General features: G+C 49.1%; 1 protein-coding gene across 1 annotated transcript; it reads left to right on the top strand.

Annotated features, from left to right (window-relative positions):
- The first annotated feature begins 2,812 nt into the window (after positions 1–2,812).
- Positions 2,813–12,816, top strand: LOC106737770 (E3 ubiquitin-protein ligase TRIM21). Its single transcript, XM_019477430.2, has 6 exons — positions 2,813–3,696; positions 4,471–4,566; positions 8,718–8,948; positions 10,081–10,103; positions 10,193–10,299; positions 11,562–12,816. Exons 1-6 carry the CDS (start codon positions 3,280–3,282, stop codon positions 12,104–12,106), a joined length of 1,419 nt encoding a protein of 472 aa, XP_019332975.2. The 5' UTR covers positions 2,813–3,279; the 3' UTR covers positions 12,107–12,816.
- Positions 12,817–14,278: the final 1,462 nt, after the last annotated feature.

The raw sequence follows: 14,278 nt of genomic DNA, 5'->3' as shown, positions 1-14,278 counted from the left end.
TCCCCAAAGCTGGTACATGTTTGCACTGATTGATCCTGGCTGACCTGCCACTGACCCAAGCATCACTTCACCCCCATGTGCCTGAGGTGGATGGTGCTGCCTTCAGTACAGCAGGTCATCTGCAGCTTCATTCCCTCTGACAGTAGGATATGACAGTACTAAATTATGAGCTCTCTGTTGTACCGTGTGTTGAAAATATTGCCAACATGGCTGCACAAGTCCAAGCTTCCCAGATACAAAGGGGTTACACTGCCTTCCAGATAGCTGTCCTGCCGTGGAGCCATCAAGGGATGTAGTACTGGACAGGGCCTCCTAGGCCATTATATATCACATAGATGCTATTGCAGGCAACTATGTCACATCATTTCATCCATAATAATCCATATCTAATAAAAGATACCAGATTTACCCAAAGAACCTTGTCTGCCATAATTTCATCCATGCATTTATCAAGAGAGGGGTGTTACCTCTCCAGTGAGCTTCTCGCTAGGAGTGGGAGAAGAGTCCAGTTTCAGCTGTGGTGAGATGAGGTTATACCCTGCCTTGAGTCCTCCAAATCATACTAGAACTGGTGGGAAAGAGACTCGCCCCATCTACCAAAGTGATACATTTCTCTCACCCCAGTTTCATTGCTGAAACGGGTGTTGAAGGCTCAGGGCAGCCCAGGGCCCAGCCTGGATTCAGAGACATATTTCATACTCTCCCCATTGTAAAAAAAATCATAATTTTCACAGTGGGGAGCTTGGTGTTAAAACAAATTCCCTGCCAGACTGTGTAGGTGTAACATGTCAGGACTAGGGCAGGTTGAGCGGAGCACCCACCTTGGGTGCTGACTAGTAGGATCCTCCCAGGATCCCTGCACACCAGGAGTCTTTGCACTGGGGGGGGGGCAGGATAGGACAGGACACTGAACCCCACCCCCCAACCTCCATGTGCTAGCTGAGCCTCTGATGTGACCTGCACTGAACATACCGGCATCTGTGTATCCAGGCAGTGACACCCAGGCCAGCGTGCGGTAGCAAAGTGAATCCTTTTGGCAGGAAACACATCTCCAGCAGGTGTTGAGTGACACAGGGGGCTGCCGTGGGACTGCTCCACAAAGATCACATATGCATCTCACCAGTTCCAGCACACGGAGGGGTTTGGGAGCTGGTTATAACATGCAGCAATGCTCCCTGCAATCTCAATACAACCTGTGCTGAGTGTCCCAAAGGACGGGGCTCCAGTGATAGCCTGGAGGCCTGAATCCTAGGAGGAGCAGGGGAGCTCAGTGTTCCTACAAGGGAGCTCAGTGCTCCTACTGGTGAGCAGGGAAAAGAACAGCCCAGAGCTGCCAGAGACCCCAGCTAGACAGAGGCCCCACAGGGCAGGGATCTCTCTGCTCTGCTGTATCCGTGGGTGAAAGAGGGGGAAGCCTGCGTGGCTTGAATACATTTGCCTTTCAGTGAGGGGAGAGTCTGGGGCAGCTTGGTTTCTGCACACATAAATGTTTAGTCTGGGGGTGATACAACACTGTCATCCCTGCTGGGTGACAAAGCACAAGGGACCACAAATGTCACCCTGAGCCCAGCTGCTGCCTGCAGCAGTTTGTACGGGAGCCTGGACAAAGCTGGAGGGGAAACAAAGAGGTCATGGGGCTGCTGCCAGGTGGGTCTCCTTTGTGCCAAGGGCTCTGCTGGGCCCTGGTTCCTCTCTAGAGACCAAGATCATACGAAGTCAGGCTGGACGAAACCTCACAAGATCACATGTCATCCAGCCCCTGCTCAAGGCAGGATTGTCCATCCTATCCAGTGTCCATCCAACCAGCTCTTGAAAACTTCCAGGGATGGACGTTTCACAGCCTATCTGGGCAGCCTGTCCCAATGCTTGATCACCAAGGATCCAGGTTTTCTCTGATTAAAAATCACAAATTCTCTGATAAAAAATTGCAAATTGTCTGATTAAAACACTCCAGATCTGTATATTTCTATTATTTAAATGAAATGTTGCTCGCATGCTCTCTCTATATAGATATCGGTTGAACACAATGTTTTATTGATACATTTGCAATTTTAAGGCAATTTGGGAGCCTACCGGTGCCTCAATCATTATAATAAAATACATTCTAAATACCTATATATTTTGACATTTGATTTTGGTTTTCTTATCACAGAAAATCAGAGCTCCCCCTGCCCCCTTCAGTCACCAGGATATGGGTTCAGCTGAGATGGTTCCCCCTCCCCGCCCCCTGCTTTATGTTGCTGAGCTGCCCTAATATGTTGGTGCCCTGGTCATGCCAAATGCCCCTCGCTCTCAATTCACACCACCCTGCCCCGCCACCAGCCCTGCCCATACCCCTCACACCCGACACACAGCCCTGCTGGTGCCTGACCCGCTTCCCCTGCCCCCAGTATATGAGGAAGGGGTGGGCATGCAGGGAGGGGGATGTGGACACAAGTGACATATTGGGGGACACAGGCGATGTGTTGGGAGCCAGGGGGGCATGTGCCTCCCAGATTTCTATGCCCACAGCAGGTGTGGGGCTGCAGTGGGGTTGGGCCAGCTCCAGGAAGCAGCTGCCTCCATGGCTCAGCGGGTGCCAAGGCCACCAAGGTGAGGTATGGCAGCGATGGCAGTGCAGAGATGTGCCCCTGCTACTGTTGGGCAGGCAAGGGGGCCTCACCTTGGTGGCCATGGCGGCACAGCACTCCACATCAGGTCCTGTCCACTGGGCTGCAGAGTCAGCTCCTGTCTGGAGCTGGTCTGGCCCACCTGCAGCCCCACACCCTGCTGTTGGTGCAGAAATCTGGAGGGGGGGGGGAGAGGACGTGTCCTTCCCACATTAACTGTGCCCTCCCTGCCCCACCCCCCATAGACTTACCTGGAGGGAGCTGCGGGACATCCTCCCCATGCTGCCTGGCTGCCACGTGCATGTGTGCCCGGAGCCCCCTGCTTCCCACTCCCCCAGCCCCAAGCAGCCCCTTGCAGGCTGGAACTGCAGAAAAAAATGAAGATTCCCACTTTTTTCTCCATGTTTTTCCATGGCAAATCCAGGTCCCTGGTGATCCTCAGCAGAAATCAGCTCAGGGTGGAGCCTGCTGGATGTGCCTAGAGAGGTGGGCGTGCTCCAGAGAAGGCAGCTGAAGCCACAAGAGGGCAGTGACTCCAGGCCGTGAATCATTTGGAAATCAGGTGCCAAAGGCCACACAAGGGATAACTTTCAGCTCAGCAGCAGGAGTGGCTCTACCTGTTTCTGGACCCTGAAACGAAACCTACCTCCTCTCTGCACCCAAAGGTGCCATGGCTGCCGCAAAGTCAGGTGCTCGCCCGCGACGCCAGGAGGTCTGTGCAAGCTGCCAGGGGCCTTTTAAAATCCCAGTGACCGTGAAAGGCTGTGCACATAAATTCTGCCGTTTTTGTGCAACCTATTTCCAGCGGGAGTCAGGTCCAAACTTCTGTCCCCTGTGCAACAAGGACACACAGCACCAGGAGCCCACGCTGACACAGCAGGTGGATGGTGCGGCAGAGGAAGCCCTAAAAACAAGCCCGCAAACGGCCAAAGAGCCCAAGGTAGAGAGAGTATGTGGAGAGCACCAGGAGGCTCTGGACCTGTTTTGTGAGGAGGATGAAGTCCCCATCTGCATGACCTGCCGGGAGTCCGAGGTGCACCAGGCCCACAATGTGGTTCCCATTGAGGAGGCTGCCCTGGAGTACAAGGTAGGGGACAACTGTATTCTTTGCTTCAAAACCTAAAGGAAACTTTTTATTTTAAATAGAGAAAGGGCTACCTTTGCATCAGCTTTTCCAGCTTTCCTGTGGTGGGCAACAATGACCCCTTTGGGTGTGAGCCATCCCAGAGCTAAGAATCAGCCCATGGCCTGAGCACCACTGAAGTGAGATGGATTCCTGAGCTATAAGACTCATGCATGTGCCTCTGTGATCTTATCAACTTTAGGAAGAAACAGCAGGTTGACTCTCAAGCACCTGAGCACCAGAAAATTTCATTGTAAAATTACCCATTTGCCTCTGTAACTTGTGCCAAGCTTGAAACCGCTTTGTGCTTTCATTAACATGGCCCAATGCAGTGTGGTGTTGGTTGTAAAAGCAAGATAATGCATAAGCAAAATAAATCAGTAAATTCAGGTACCAATTTCTATGGGCTATGTCCTGTTCTGGAAACACAGACTAGGAGGTAGGGAAGGAGCTATGTGTTTGTCTGCACATATGCAACCACTGCTCATATGTTTGTACTTCCCCTTTTTCAGATTTAGCCCCCAAATTATTGCATGTCTGAGGCTAGAGAAATCTGCATCTCAGGCTATTGCCAAAATCTGAGTCTCTAATAAAAGCCCACCTCCCAGCTCCTGCAATGGTGGTAGGAATCATGAGAGCAGAGCCTGCTCCATGTCTTCCTTATGTTCAATTTCACCTTTTCAAACTTCCTGCAGGTATCATGTAGAGTCTGCTCATTGGATGTGTTTTTCTTGCTAGAGGAAGCTGCAGAGAGCTGTAAGTCTCTTACAAGAGAAAGCTGAGAAGGTTCAGGAGCTGAAACACCAGGAGGGGAAAAAGATAGCAGACTGGAAGGCAAGTGTCCTGGCTTTTAATTATGGTATTTATAATGTTTCCATGGTAGGGTTTTCCACAGTTCTAGAAGATGTAGGACCCAATTCCCATAGTGTTTAGCATCCCTCACTCCCACCTAGATGGGTAGTAAATTTAGCTGGAGTCAGCCCCTTCACACCTTCAGGAAAGAGGCCATAATATGCCACACCTGTTCCCCTTGTGATTGTTAACAGAACCAAAGGGCAGAGACCCTGTAAAGACGGAAATGGTGATCTTGCAGTTTCAGCTGCTGTCATGTGGCCATTTTATATCACTATGGTCCAGTCAAAGCCATGTACTTCACACTTTTCTTCACTACACTAAGGTGCTATTATTATGAGTCACTATTTGAATTATAGTAGCATCTCGCAGCTCCATGCTGCTGGGTCCTGCACAGGCCCATGCAACAAGAGCAAATCTGCTTAAAATGTAAGTAGATAAAGTGTGGAAGAGGAAGCAGAGGAGCCAAGAAGTGAAGTAACCTAACTAGGACCATCCACCAGGCCAGCACCTGAGGCAGCGCGAGAACCAAGATCAACTGTGCAAACAGAAGTGACAATTCTCGCCCGATCTGGCCACAGAAAGCAGCTTATAGCTAGGACCAAACGCACGTGCATGGCTGCAGACAGCTACAAAAATGGCCAGTCAGGTGAAAATCGGACCCCTCATTACATAAGGTACCGGATAAAGGCATTTCAAATAATATGGTTGTTTGTAACTTGTATCTGCAGAGCTCCCAGCCTGCCGCTGTTTTCAGAACAGGAGGGGGGAAAGGAGCAGAGGGAGTTCAGTCTGAGACTTTTCAGACCCCCCACCACCAGAGGGTGGGGCAGGGGTATTGGCGTCCCCTAGGGGAACACCAGTTCACCCACCCCACCCTTCAACACTGGCTGGGGAGCCCAAAAAGAGATCCCTCCACTGCCTTTCCCCCCTCCCTTTCTAAAAACAGCAAGCTCTGGCAGACAGCCTTGGCTGTTGCTTTGGGAACCTGGCTGCAGGCTCCCAGCCCCAGCTAGATTCCCCTTCCCCCTGGAACCAGCAGTGAACTTCTGTTTGGTCTGAGGTAACGGTTGTAACTCAGAACACTTTGCAGAAATTGTTCTGAGTTACAGCTGGGAGCTGCGCTTCTGTCTGCGTCTCAGTGCAGGGCCCAGTAGTTGCTGTTGTGCATTGCACACTAGTTGTATATGTGGGTACATCTGTGCCCCCCACCTTTTTTTTTCAAGTAAATCCACCAAGAGTGTAAAGCACATTTCTAAATCTGGTAAATGAAAGTATAATATGATGGTAGATATCACTGTCTAGAGATGCACACACATGTCCAGAAAGCTAAATAAACTGCTGGAGAGTATGGGGAGTATTCTGTATACATTCTGTATAAAGGTGTCGCAGGGCACCCCGGTGCCTGCTCCTAGAAAGGAGAAACTGCCAGGGAGAGAGCCCTGGCAGAGCCAATTGAGCGCAGCTGCGGGTTGCCGGAGCAACTAAGCGGAGCCAGCTGCCTGTAGGGGGCAGGGCCTGGCCCTTATAAAGCTCAGGGCTGAGGCCAGGCTGGCAGTTCTCTGCCAGCAGCTGGAGAGGCAGGAGCTCCCTCAGCCAAGATATGGGGAGAGGCCCGACTTGCAAGTACAGCTCATGATATCCCTGAGAGGATTGGGCACTAAAGGTTTAGCCAGGGGGCTTTATGTTTGCGTTACAGCCAGGAGGCTCTAGTTTACGTTTGGCTCTGTTTATTACACCCAGAGGCTTGGGTGAGGCTGTAGGGGTTGGAGGAGGCCTCAATCATAGGGACCCCATAGGGGTGGGGTGCCCCAGCGCCAAGAGGGCGCATTGACCTCAATCATAGGTACCTCATAGGTGCCTCATATAGGGACCCCAGAGAGAGCGTGGGGAGCCCTAGCGCCAGTGAGGGTGCAGGCTAGCACCAAGGGGGCGCATTATTTTCATAGCGCCAGTGAAGGTGCAGCTTGCACGCCAGTGCGGGAGCAACTGGCAGCGAGGAGAGCGGCCAGTGGGTCGCGGGCGCAACCAGTAGGTTGCAGACGGGACATAGACCCCAGATCGCGTGCGGGGTACATAGACCCTAGCCCCAGAGCGAGGGGCAACTTCATTGAGAAGCCCAGGGTGGGCATGGCGAGCCCCAAAGAGGGGGAGCGCCACATCGTATTATTGAGCAGCCCCGTGGGGGCACGGCGAGCCCCAAAGAGGGGGAGCGCCACATCGTATTATTGAGCAGCCCCGTGGGGGCACGGCGAGCCCCAAAGAGGGGGAGCGCCACATCGTATTATTGAGCAGCCCCATGGGGGCACGGCGAGCCCCAAAGAGGGGGAGCACCATAGTGAGGAGCCCTAGAGCGGGGCCATAGTGAGGAGCCCGAGACGGGCATAGCGAGTCCGGCCTCAGGCTAGTGCGGTAACACCCTCAGACAGAGGCAAGGTGCTGCAGTTGCCCCCGAGAAGACAGGGAGTAGCAGCGCGGTGAGCTCGTATCAGAGAGGGTACCCATGCGGTTGACCGGAAGGGCCGGGGCCCGCTAGGGAGTCCCTGAGCAGGACCACACCGTCAGGGGAGGCCCAGAGTGGGCTGGACGAGAGTCCCAGTGAGAGGCTGGGTACTAGAGAAAGCCCAGAGTGGGCTAGATCATAGAGGAGGCCCGGGAAGCGGGCGTGTTGACACACCAATGTCTATCACATCTGCAAGGCTTGGGGCATGGTATTAGGGGCTGGTAGGAGCCACACACAGCCCATAAGGCTGGGGTGCCGAGGAAGCACCCATTGTATCAGGAGACCCCCAGGGGGTCCAGAAGAACCGCGGGGACAGAGGTCCCGAGTAGCCATGCCCAGGGAGTCATAGGCAGCCTCCCAACCTTATATTTACCAACAAGACGTGGCGGGTGAGAATTAGAGGGTGCCTTGGGCCGGCCTGACACAGAGCGAGGGACCTCGAGGAGATCACGGCCCTCCGAGAGGACCCCGCTGTGACAAAAGGAATAGAGCAGCCTCTGGTTGTTGCACAGTAGAGCAGGCTGAGACCACAGGAAGTAGGGAAGAAAGGAAAACCCTTGCAAATCCTATTAAATACAACACTACCTAAACATTAAAGCCCTGCAGACTGCACAGAATCATATGCCTCTTAAAACTGAGTCACAAAAAAAAGCAGCCAAGAGGCATTAAGTGATTTTCAGGGACCTGATCAGGATTAAATAGAACTGCCCATAGTCCACTTGCATGCCTAATAGGTGGACTAAACTGTACCCTTCACTTCCTTGTGCTAGATTTCCCCATCTGTAAACAGGGAACAATGCTGCTGCTGCAGGGCGTGTCTATGTGTGCATATTAATGTGCTGCAACAAGCTCTGGTGCTTATCATGCCTGAGTTTATTGCTCCTGGGCACACATTTACACATGCTCCTGGGATCACAGCACCTTGAGCCAGGTCAGAGCAGCGCCAGCTGTCAGGGGGCCCAGGCAGTCAGCCTGCCAGCCCAAGGCTGCTTCCCTGGCTCAACATGCTGTCAAGGGGCTGACTGGGGCACAAAGGGGCTTCAGTGCTGGGCTAGCCAGCAGGCAGCCCCTGCACTGAAGCACCTTGTGCCCCAGCCAGCTGGGGCAGCATCTATACGTGCCTTGCCGCAGAGGTTTTTAATCCTCCACGGCAAGGCGCTTACCTTGTATTTACAAGTACTACCCTGCTGCAGAATAAATGAGTTTACTTCACCCTAATATGGGTGCACATATAGACATGCAGTGTTTACTGTGCAGCTAATTCATCTACTGTGCAGTAAATGTCTGGTGTAGATGCACCCACAAAGTCCTACATAAGAACTTGGGTATCACTGTGGTGAGCACTTTTACACTCACTGGGGGACAGTTCTTGCCCAAAACATCTTTCAGGCTAAATGATCAAGAAAGACCAAAGATGGGAGAGGACATGGAGATGAAACAATTTCTCCGAAGTTGCATAGCATGTCATGTACGAACCAGGCATAGGGCTCAGGAACATCCACAGAAACACCCTGCAGTCCTGAGCAGATCTGCCCCTGGCATCTCTCTTTGTCAACATTACCTCCCAGCCCAACCCAAAGTGATATTTTTCTGTCATCCTTTTGAATGTTTCTTTCTTTTTTTGTTTAAGTGTAAAACACATACCCAGAGAATGAAACTTGAGACAGAATTTGAGAAGCTCTACTGTTTCCTGAGTATGGAAGAGGATCTCCTTCATCAGAGACTGAGGCAGGAGGAGAAGACGACACTGAAGAAGCTGCATGGGAATCTAATTAAGCTCTCTGAGCAAAGAGACTCCCTACTGGAACAGATCAGTGAAGCAGAGGAGAAATGCCAGCAACCAGCTGCCGAGCTGCTGAAGGTGAGAAAGCATCACAAATCCTCCCTCAGTCCGTGCTGAACTAGAGAGAGCCATGTCACTGTCATGGGAGCCAGTGGTCCATGGGAAAAATAGTTATTTGTGTTTTGAGTTGCCTAAATGACAAAACCCCTGTTGAGTGGTTCTGTCTGCTCCAGAATTGTGTGTCAGGGTTAGCTAATGCAAGATCCTGTACCATGGGGATCATCCACACTGACTGACATAGTCATAGGTGACAAGGAGAATGACTGCTCTGTGAAGTTGTCCTTCATAGTGGCTTGCAAAGATGAGGAAGGCATAGGAGTAGGACTTGAAAGCTAGCACAGGTACCCTGTGTGACGTATGCCAACTCACTCAATTGCTGCACCATACTTCCTTTCATCTATATAATGGGGATTTTCTGACGCACCTCTGTTGGGGGTATGTGAGAGTAAATTCATATGAGTGCAATCATTTGCTGGTCTGGTTTGATATCAATGCCAATTTACACTGGCTATACCTGTTAACTGACTGTGGGTGCTCAGACACCATGGTGATGGTATGTAAATGGTATATAAGTAGCAGAACTATACTTATATACCAGCAAACCCTGCTAATTAGACTGCTGAGCGCAGGAATGGGGGACTGCCAGCTACCACCACTGTCCCCAGTTGACCTGGAGGCATGGGTAGTCCCAAGGCCACTCCTGTCCTGCTCCAACTGGAGGCTGCAGGGAGTAGCTGCCCAGGGTACCTCGCTCAGCCAAGGATGAATTTTTACCTGCTTTGAGAACTCAAAAAAGTCCTCAGCTGCTTCTGCAGCAGCGCAGTCTGTGCGGCCTAGGGAAGGAGAGAGGTTCACAGCTTCTCCTGAAGTACACAGTTGCACTCCCATTTTCAAAATCCTAGATCCCTATACCCTCAAGTCTAGAGTTAGGATTCTTAAACTATATGCTTCCACCTCACTTAAATATGCTGACATGGTTATAACAATTAGAAAACAGAACGTTATCATAACAAGTCAGGAACAAAACAGCCTTCAGGAAAAGGATGTATTTTATTATCCAGGGAAAGTTTCTGAATATTTAGGAAAAGTTTCTGAATATTTTACTGAAGAAGCTTCAAAATACAAATTTCATTTTTTCTTTCTGTCTTAGGGTGTGAAAAACATATTGACCAGGTATTTTTTCCCATTGGCTTCTATTAACAAATTTGTCAAAATACTTGTATGGACCATGTGAGCAGTAACATGGTCTGTGTTCTTCCCAGGAGTGAAAATATTCAGGTGCAGAAACCAGAAGTTGTTTTAACAGAACTGAAGAACTTTTACAACATTCCTAATGTTGATATTATTGACATTTTAAAGAAATTCAAAGGTAAGCAAAGAGTCATAGACTATCCACCAGTGCTCCACAGTCCTCTGTCCTTGGCCACAGAATGTAATCCCTAACCTCAGATTCAGGCTCCAGAATATTTTTTTTTTAAGTGATTTCTGCCTGAGTCTGCAGTCAGATTGATTCAATAGCTCTGAGAGGAGAGAGGTGCCATTTTTCATTCTGTAGCCCTGTGTGCTAGATGCGGGGTGCCTGGCAACATGGAGCCTGATCCTGGCGCGGAGCCCTGACCCCAGAACATGGGCCTGGGCAGGGGCCCCTGGCACAAAGGCCAGGCAGGACAGGGTGAAGGCGGCATGGATCCCAGGGCCCTCATCCTGGCATAAGCAGCCCCAGGGCCTGATCCCAGTGTATGGGGCCAACCAAGGCCATACAGGACCCAATCTGGGCATTTCAGCCTAATCCTGGCAGATGGGATCCGATCTGGTCCATAGAGTGTCCCCTTGCCACTCAGCTGGCTTATGGGGCAAAAAGGTTGAATACCCCTAATCATGTTGACCTGAAACTAAGTCCATGGCAGAGGCAACAAGCCCTGCCCACTGGCTCCTACTCCATGTGCATCAACCCTGGAAATGATGGGATGAGATGCCCAGAGGGAGCCCAAAACTGCTGGCCATGAACAACCAGGAGCCTAGGTTTTGAGCATAGTGACCCATTTTGGGGGTTGATGAGCATGAAGCAGGAGCAGGGAGATGGTGCACTCAGTTCTGCAGTGTAGACAATCCTATGTGGACGGTTGACTCTGAAACCTATTGATGAAGGTATAGAAGGCTACACTGTTGGCCATTTCACTACCAAGCATTTAACACAGGGATATTCAGCTACTGCCCATGTCTCACCATTCCCATGGCCTTCTCAGGGCTAAAAGCCTCAGATGTTGAAACCTCCATATCCTACTTCCCCTTCCAGACAGCTTCTCTGAGGCCACTGTACATTGCTACAGAAACCACAGTGCCCTGGAGTCTGAAAAGCATTACTGGTCTTGGTATGTTAGTCCATTTGTCATATAGGATCTGAATCCAAGGCCCTGGCATTTAATTCTCATCCAGTGCCTTAACCACACAACTGATTTTCCTGTGATCCTCTCCAATAACCACAAGCCAGTTTACTTTTTATTACACCTCTTTTATTTATCTGAAGTATTACTGGAGTTTAATTTCCTTTTAAATACAATGACCAAATCTTGTCCCTTACAATGACCCTTCTTTTCTCTCTCTCTCTTCTCTCCTCCGTACCCCATGCAGTGGACATGACTCTGGACCCAGACACAGCTCACCCTACCCTTGTGCTGTCTGAGGATGGAAGAAGTGTGAGACATGGAGGCATATGGCAGGAGCTGCCTGGCAATCTGGAGAGATTCGATCCTTACATCTTGGTGCTGGGTTCAAAGAGGTTCACTTCTGGGAAGCACTACTGGGAGGTGGAGTTGGGAGATAAGCCTGAATGGGATGTGGGAGTGTGCAAGGAGTCTGTGAGCAGGAAGGGGCATATCATATTATCCCCTTTCTCTGGATTCTGGAGAGTTTGGCTGAGGAATGGAGATCAGTACAAGGCCTTGCTCTCCTGCCCAACCACTCTCACTGTGAAAGTGAAGCCCAGCAAGGTGGGGATTTTCCTGGATTACAAGGCAGGTGAGGTGTCATTTTATAATGCAACTGACAGGACCCATCTCTATACTTATAGTGGGGTCTTCTGTGGGGTGCTGCGGCCTTTCTTCAGCCCTGGCCTCAACCAGGAAGGTAAAAATTCAGCTCCTCTCATAATCTGCCCAGCTACAAAGCAGGAATAAAAATAGTTTCTATACTACAGGAATCAAAGACAAGGTGTGCCAAGTAAAGGACTTCTACCCACTGCCCCTTCTTCCAGCAGTCCAGGGGTGCTCGGAATGATGCTTGGGAAACAGGGAACATCACATTGGAATATTTTCAATGTTCTTAGTTTTACGACATGAACGAATAAAGTACATTTAAGGGGACTATCATTGCACCCTTCATTGGTGCACCCAAGCTAGCTTCTCAGTGAAGCTGGAGGTTTCCATAAATTGTTCCAGAGGAAAAAAATATCTCCCACTAAATTTCAGTGGCTGCTGTGTGGATAAATACCCTGCTCTACTTTGAAAAAAATTCAGCTGTTATTTTCTTGGCCACAAAAGCTTGTTAAGCATAGCACTCAACTTATAGAATGACAGCTTTCTCATTAAGTCTGATCCAAAGCCCAGGGATGTCAACAGATATATTCCAGTTGTCTTTGACTAGAGCTTGGAATAACCCCTCCACACTTGTTAAACAAGCACTAGGTGCACAGCTTTTGTTTCTACACATTTTCTAGATAGTTACAGCTCTGAGTTGGCAATAGACAAAGTAGGCCATGGTTAAGGTTGTAATTCAGTTACTTCTCAATGTTAACTTTTGTAAAGTCAGTGGAAAAATAAATGTTTGAACATGCATAAACTGTTAGCACTGTGTCTGACATTATTAAAACAGTTTTATTGGTCATTAATATATTCACTCTTGAGTCATGGATCTTTTAAACATTTCTTTTTCTAAAAAAGTATTTAAATAACATAGTTTGAGATGAGGGTGATTGTGTACACGGGTCTGTCTCTAGTGGGTTATGGAATAGAGAAAATCCCACACAATTTACTGATTCGTTTTGATGCACTGGCTGGGGGAGTGGTTAACTGATTGCATGATTTCACAATGATTACACACTTAATTCATACAACACAATTTTATTTTAAAACTCTTTGCTACGTATATAACACTGCTTAGCCTTAAGAAACACCACAAACATTAAGAACACAATAATTACATATATCAGAAACAATGCTCCGAATGCACTTCCTTCCCAAACAATACTATAAGAATTAGTGTTACAAAAACAACTACAATTACAACTAAAAGTTAAATTTGAATCAATACTATTATTTTTCATATTATACTTACAATCCTAGAATCCCGAGAAGCCAAATACCAAAATATGGTTTCATTCCTCAGTAGTACGATTCAATGGGTTGGCCTCAGTAGTACGGTTCAATGGGCTCACCTCAGCAATACAATTCAATAAGCTGGCCTCAGCAGTGATAGGACTAAGTCCCCTTCCTTCAGTCCCTTTCGGGCGCTCTGCAGCTTCAGCGTGAACTAAGAGATTCGTGTTCACGGAGAGGGTAGTTCGGGTGATCAGTCTGACCCGGGCTACACTTGCGATTCTTCCTTCGTTGTTCTACAAGTATAGTCACCTCCAAATTGGGACAGTAAGTTACAGTTTTTATTGAGTGAGCTGCCGTCAGTGGGCTCCTCCTACTCAACCTGTCATTACCCCCAAATTTGGGCTCGGATCTTACTCAACAGATTCTTTTGCCTTTGTTGAGCATTTTAAATTACCTTTGGGAAACTTCCATATCACTGCAAATGCCCTTTTCTTACCAACCTGGTCAAAAGGCCTTAGGGTTTGATCTCTCGGAATTCAGGATATTTGCTCTCTTTGTAAAAGACTTCTAAAGATGAAATTTAAATTAAGACTTTAAGCAAAGTCAGGACCTTTTGCACATAGTCCCAAAACAATGACTTAGATAAGGAGATAAATCTTATCTTCTTCCTGAAACTGGCTGATGGGCAACCTTTACAAACATTCAAACTATTTCATTCAATATGACAGGGTCAAGATCACCTCTGCCGCTAGTATTCCTGATTTTTACACTTCAGTGACTACCTGCGTGAATTGTCTGGTAGGCAGCGAAGATCAAAGTCCTGGTGACTGCGTCTTCCCTCATTTGCTGCATAAGCAGCATCTTCCCCCTACGTGGGTTTGCTGGGAGGTAGTGAGGCCAAAGTAGTTTCTGAAGCTTTCCCCACAGCAGCAGCAGATATAGGGCTTCTCTCCCATGTAGAAGCAGTGATTAGGGATGGGGACAAAGAACTGCTTGAAGCTTTTTCTGCAGTTGGGATCACTGCGGGGGGTT

Source organism: Alligator mississippiensis, chromosome 11 (genome assembly GCF_030867095.1).
Source record: "Alligator mississippiensis isolate rAllMis1 chromosome 11, rAllMis1, whole genome shotgun sequence".
NCBI classification, from domain to species: Eukaryota; Metazoa; Chordata; order Crocodylia; family Alligatoridae; genus Alligator; species Alligator mississippiensis.
Note: the sequence above shows the minus strand (reverse complement) of the source record. Positions and strands in the feature narration are given on the sequence as shown.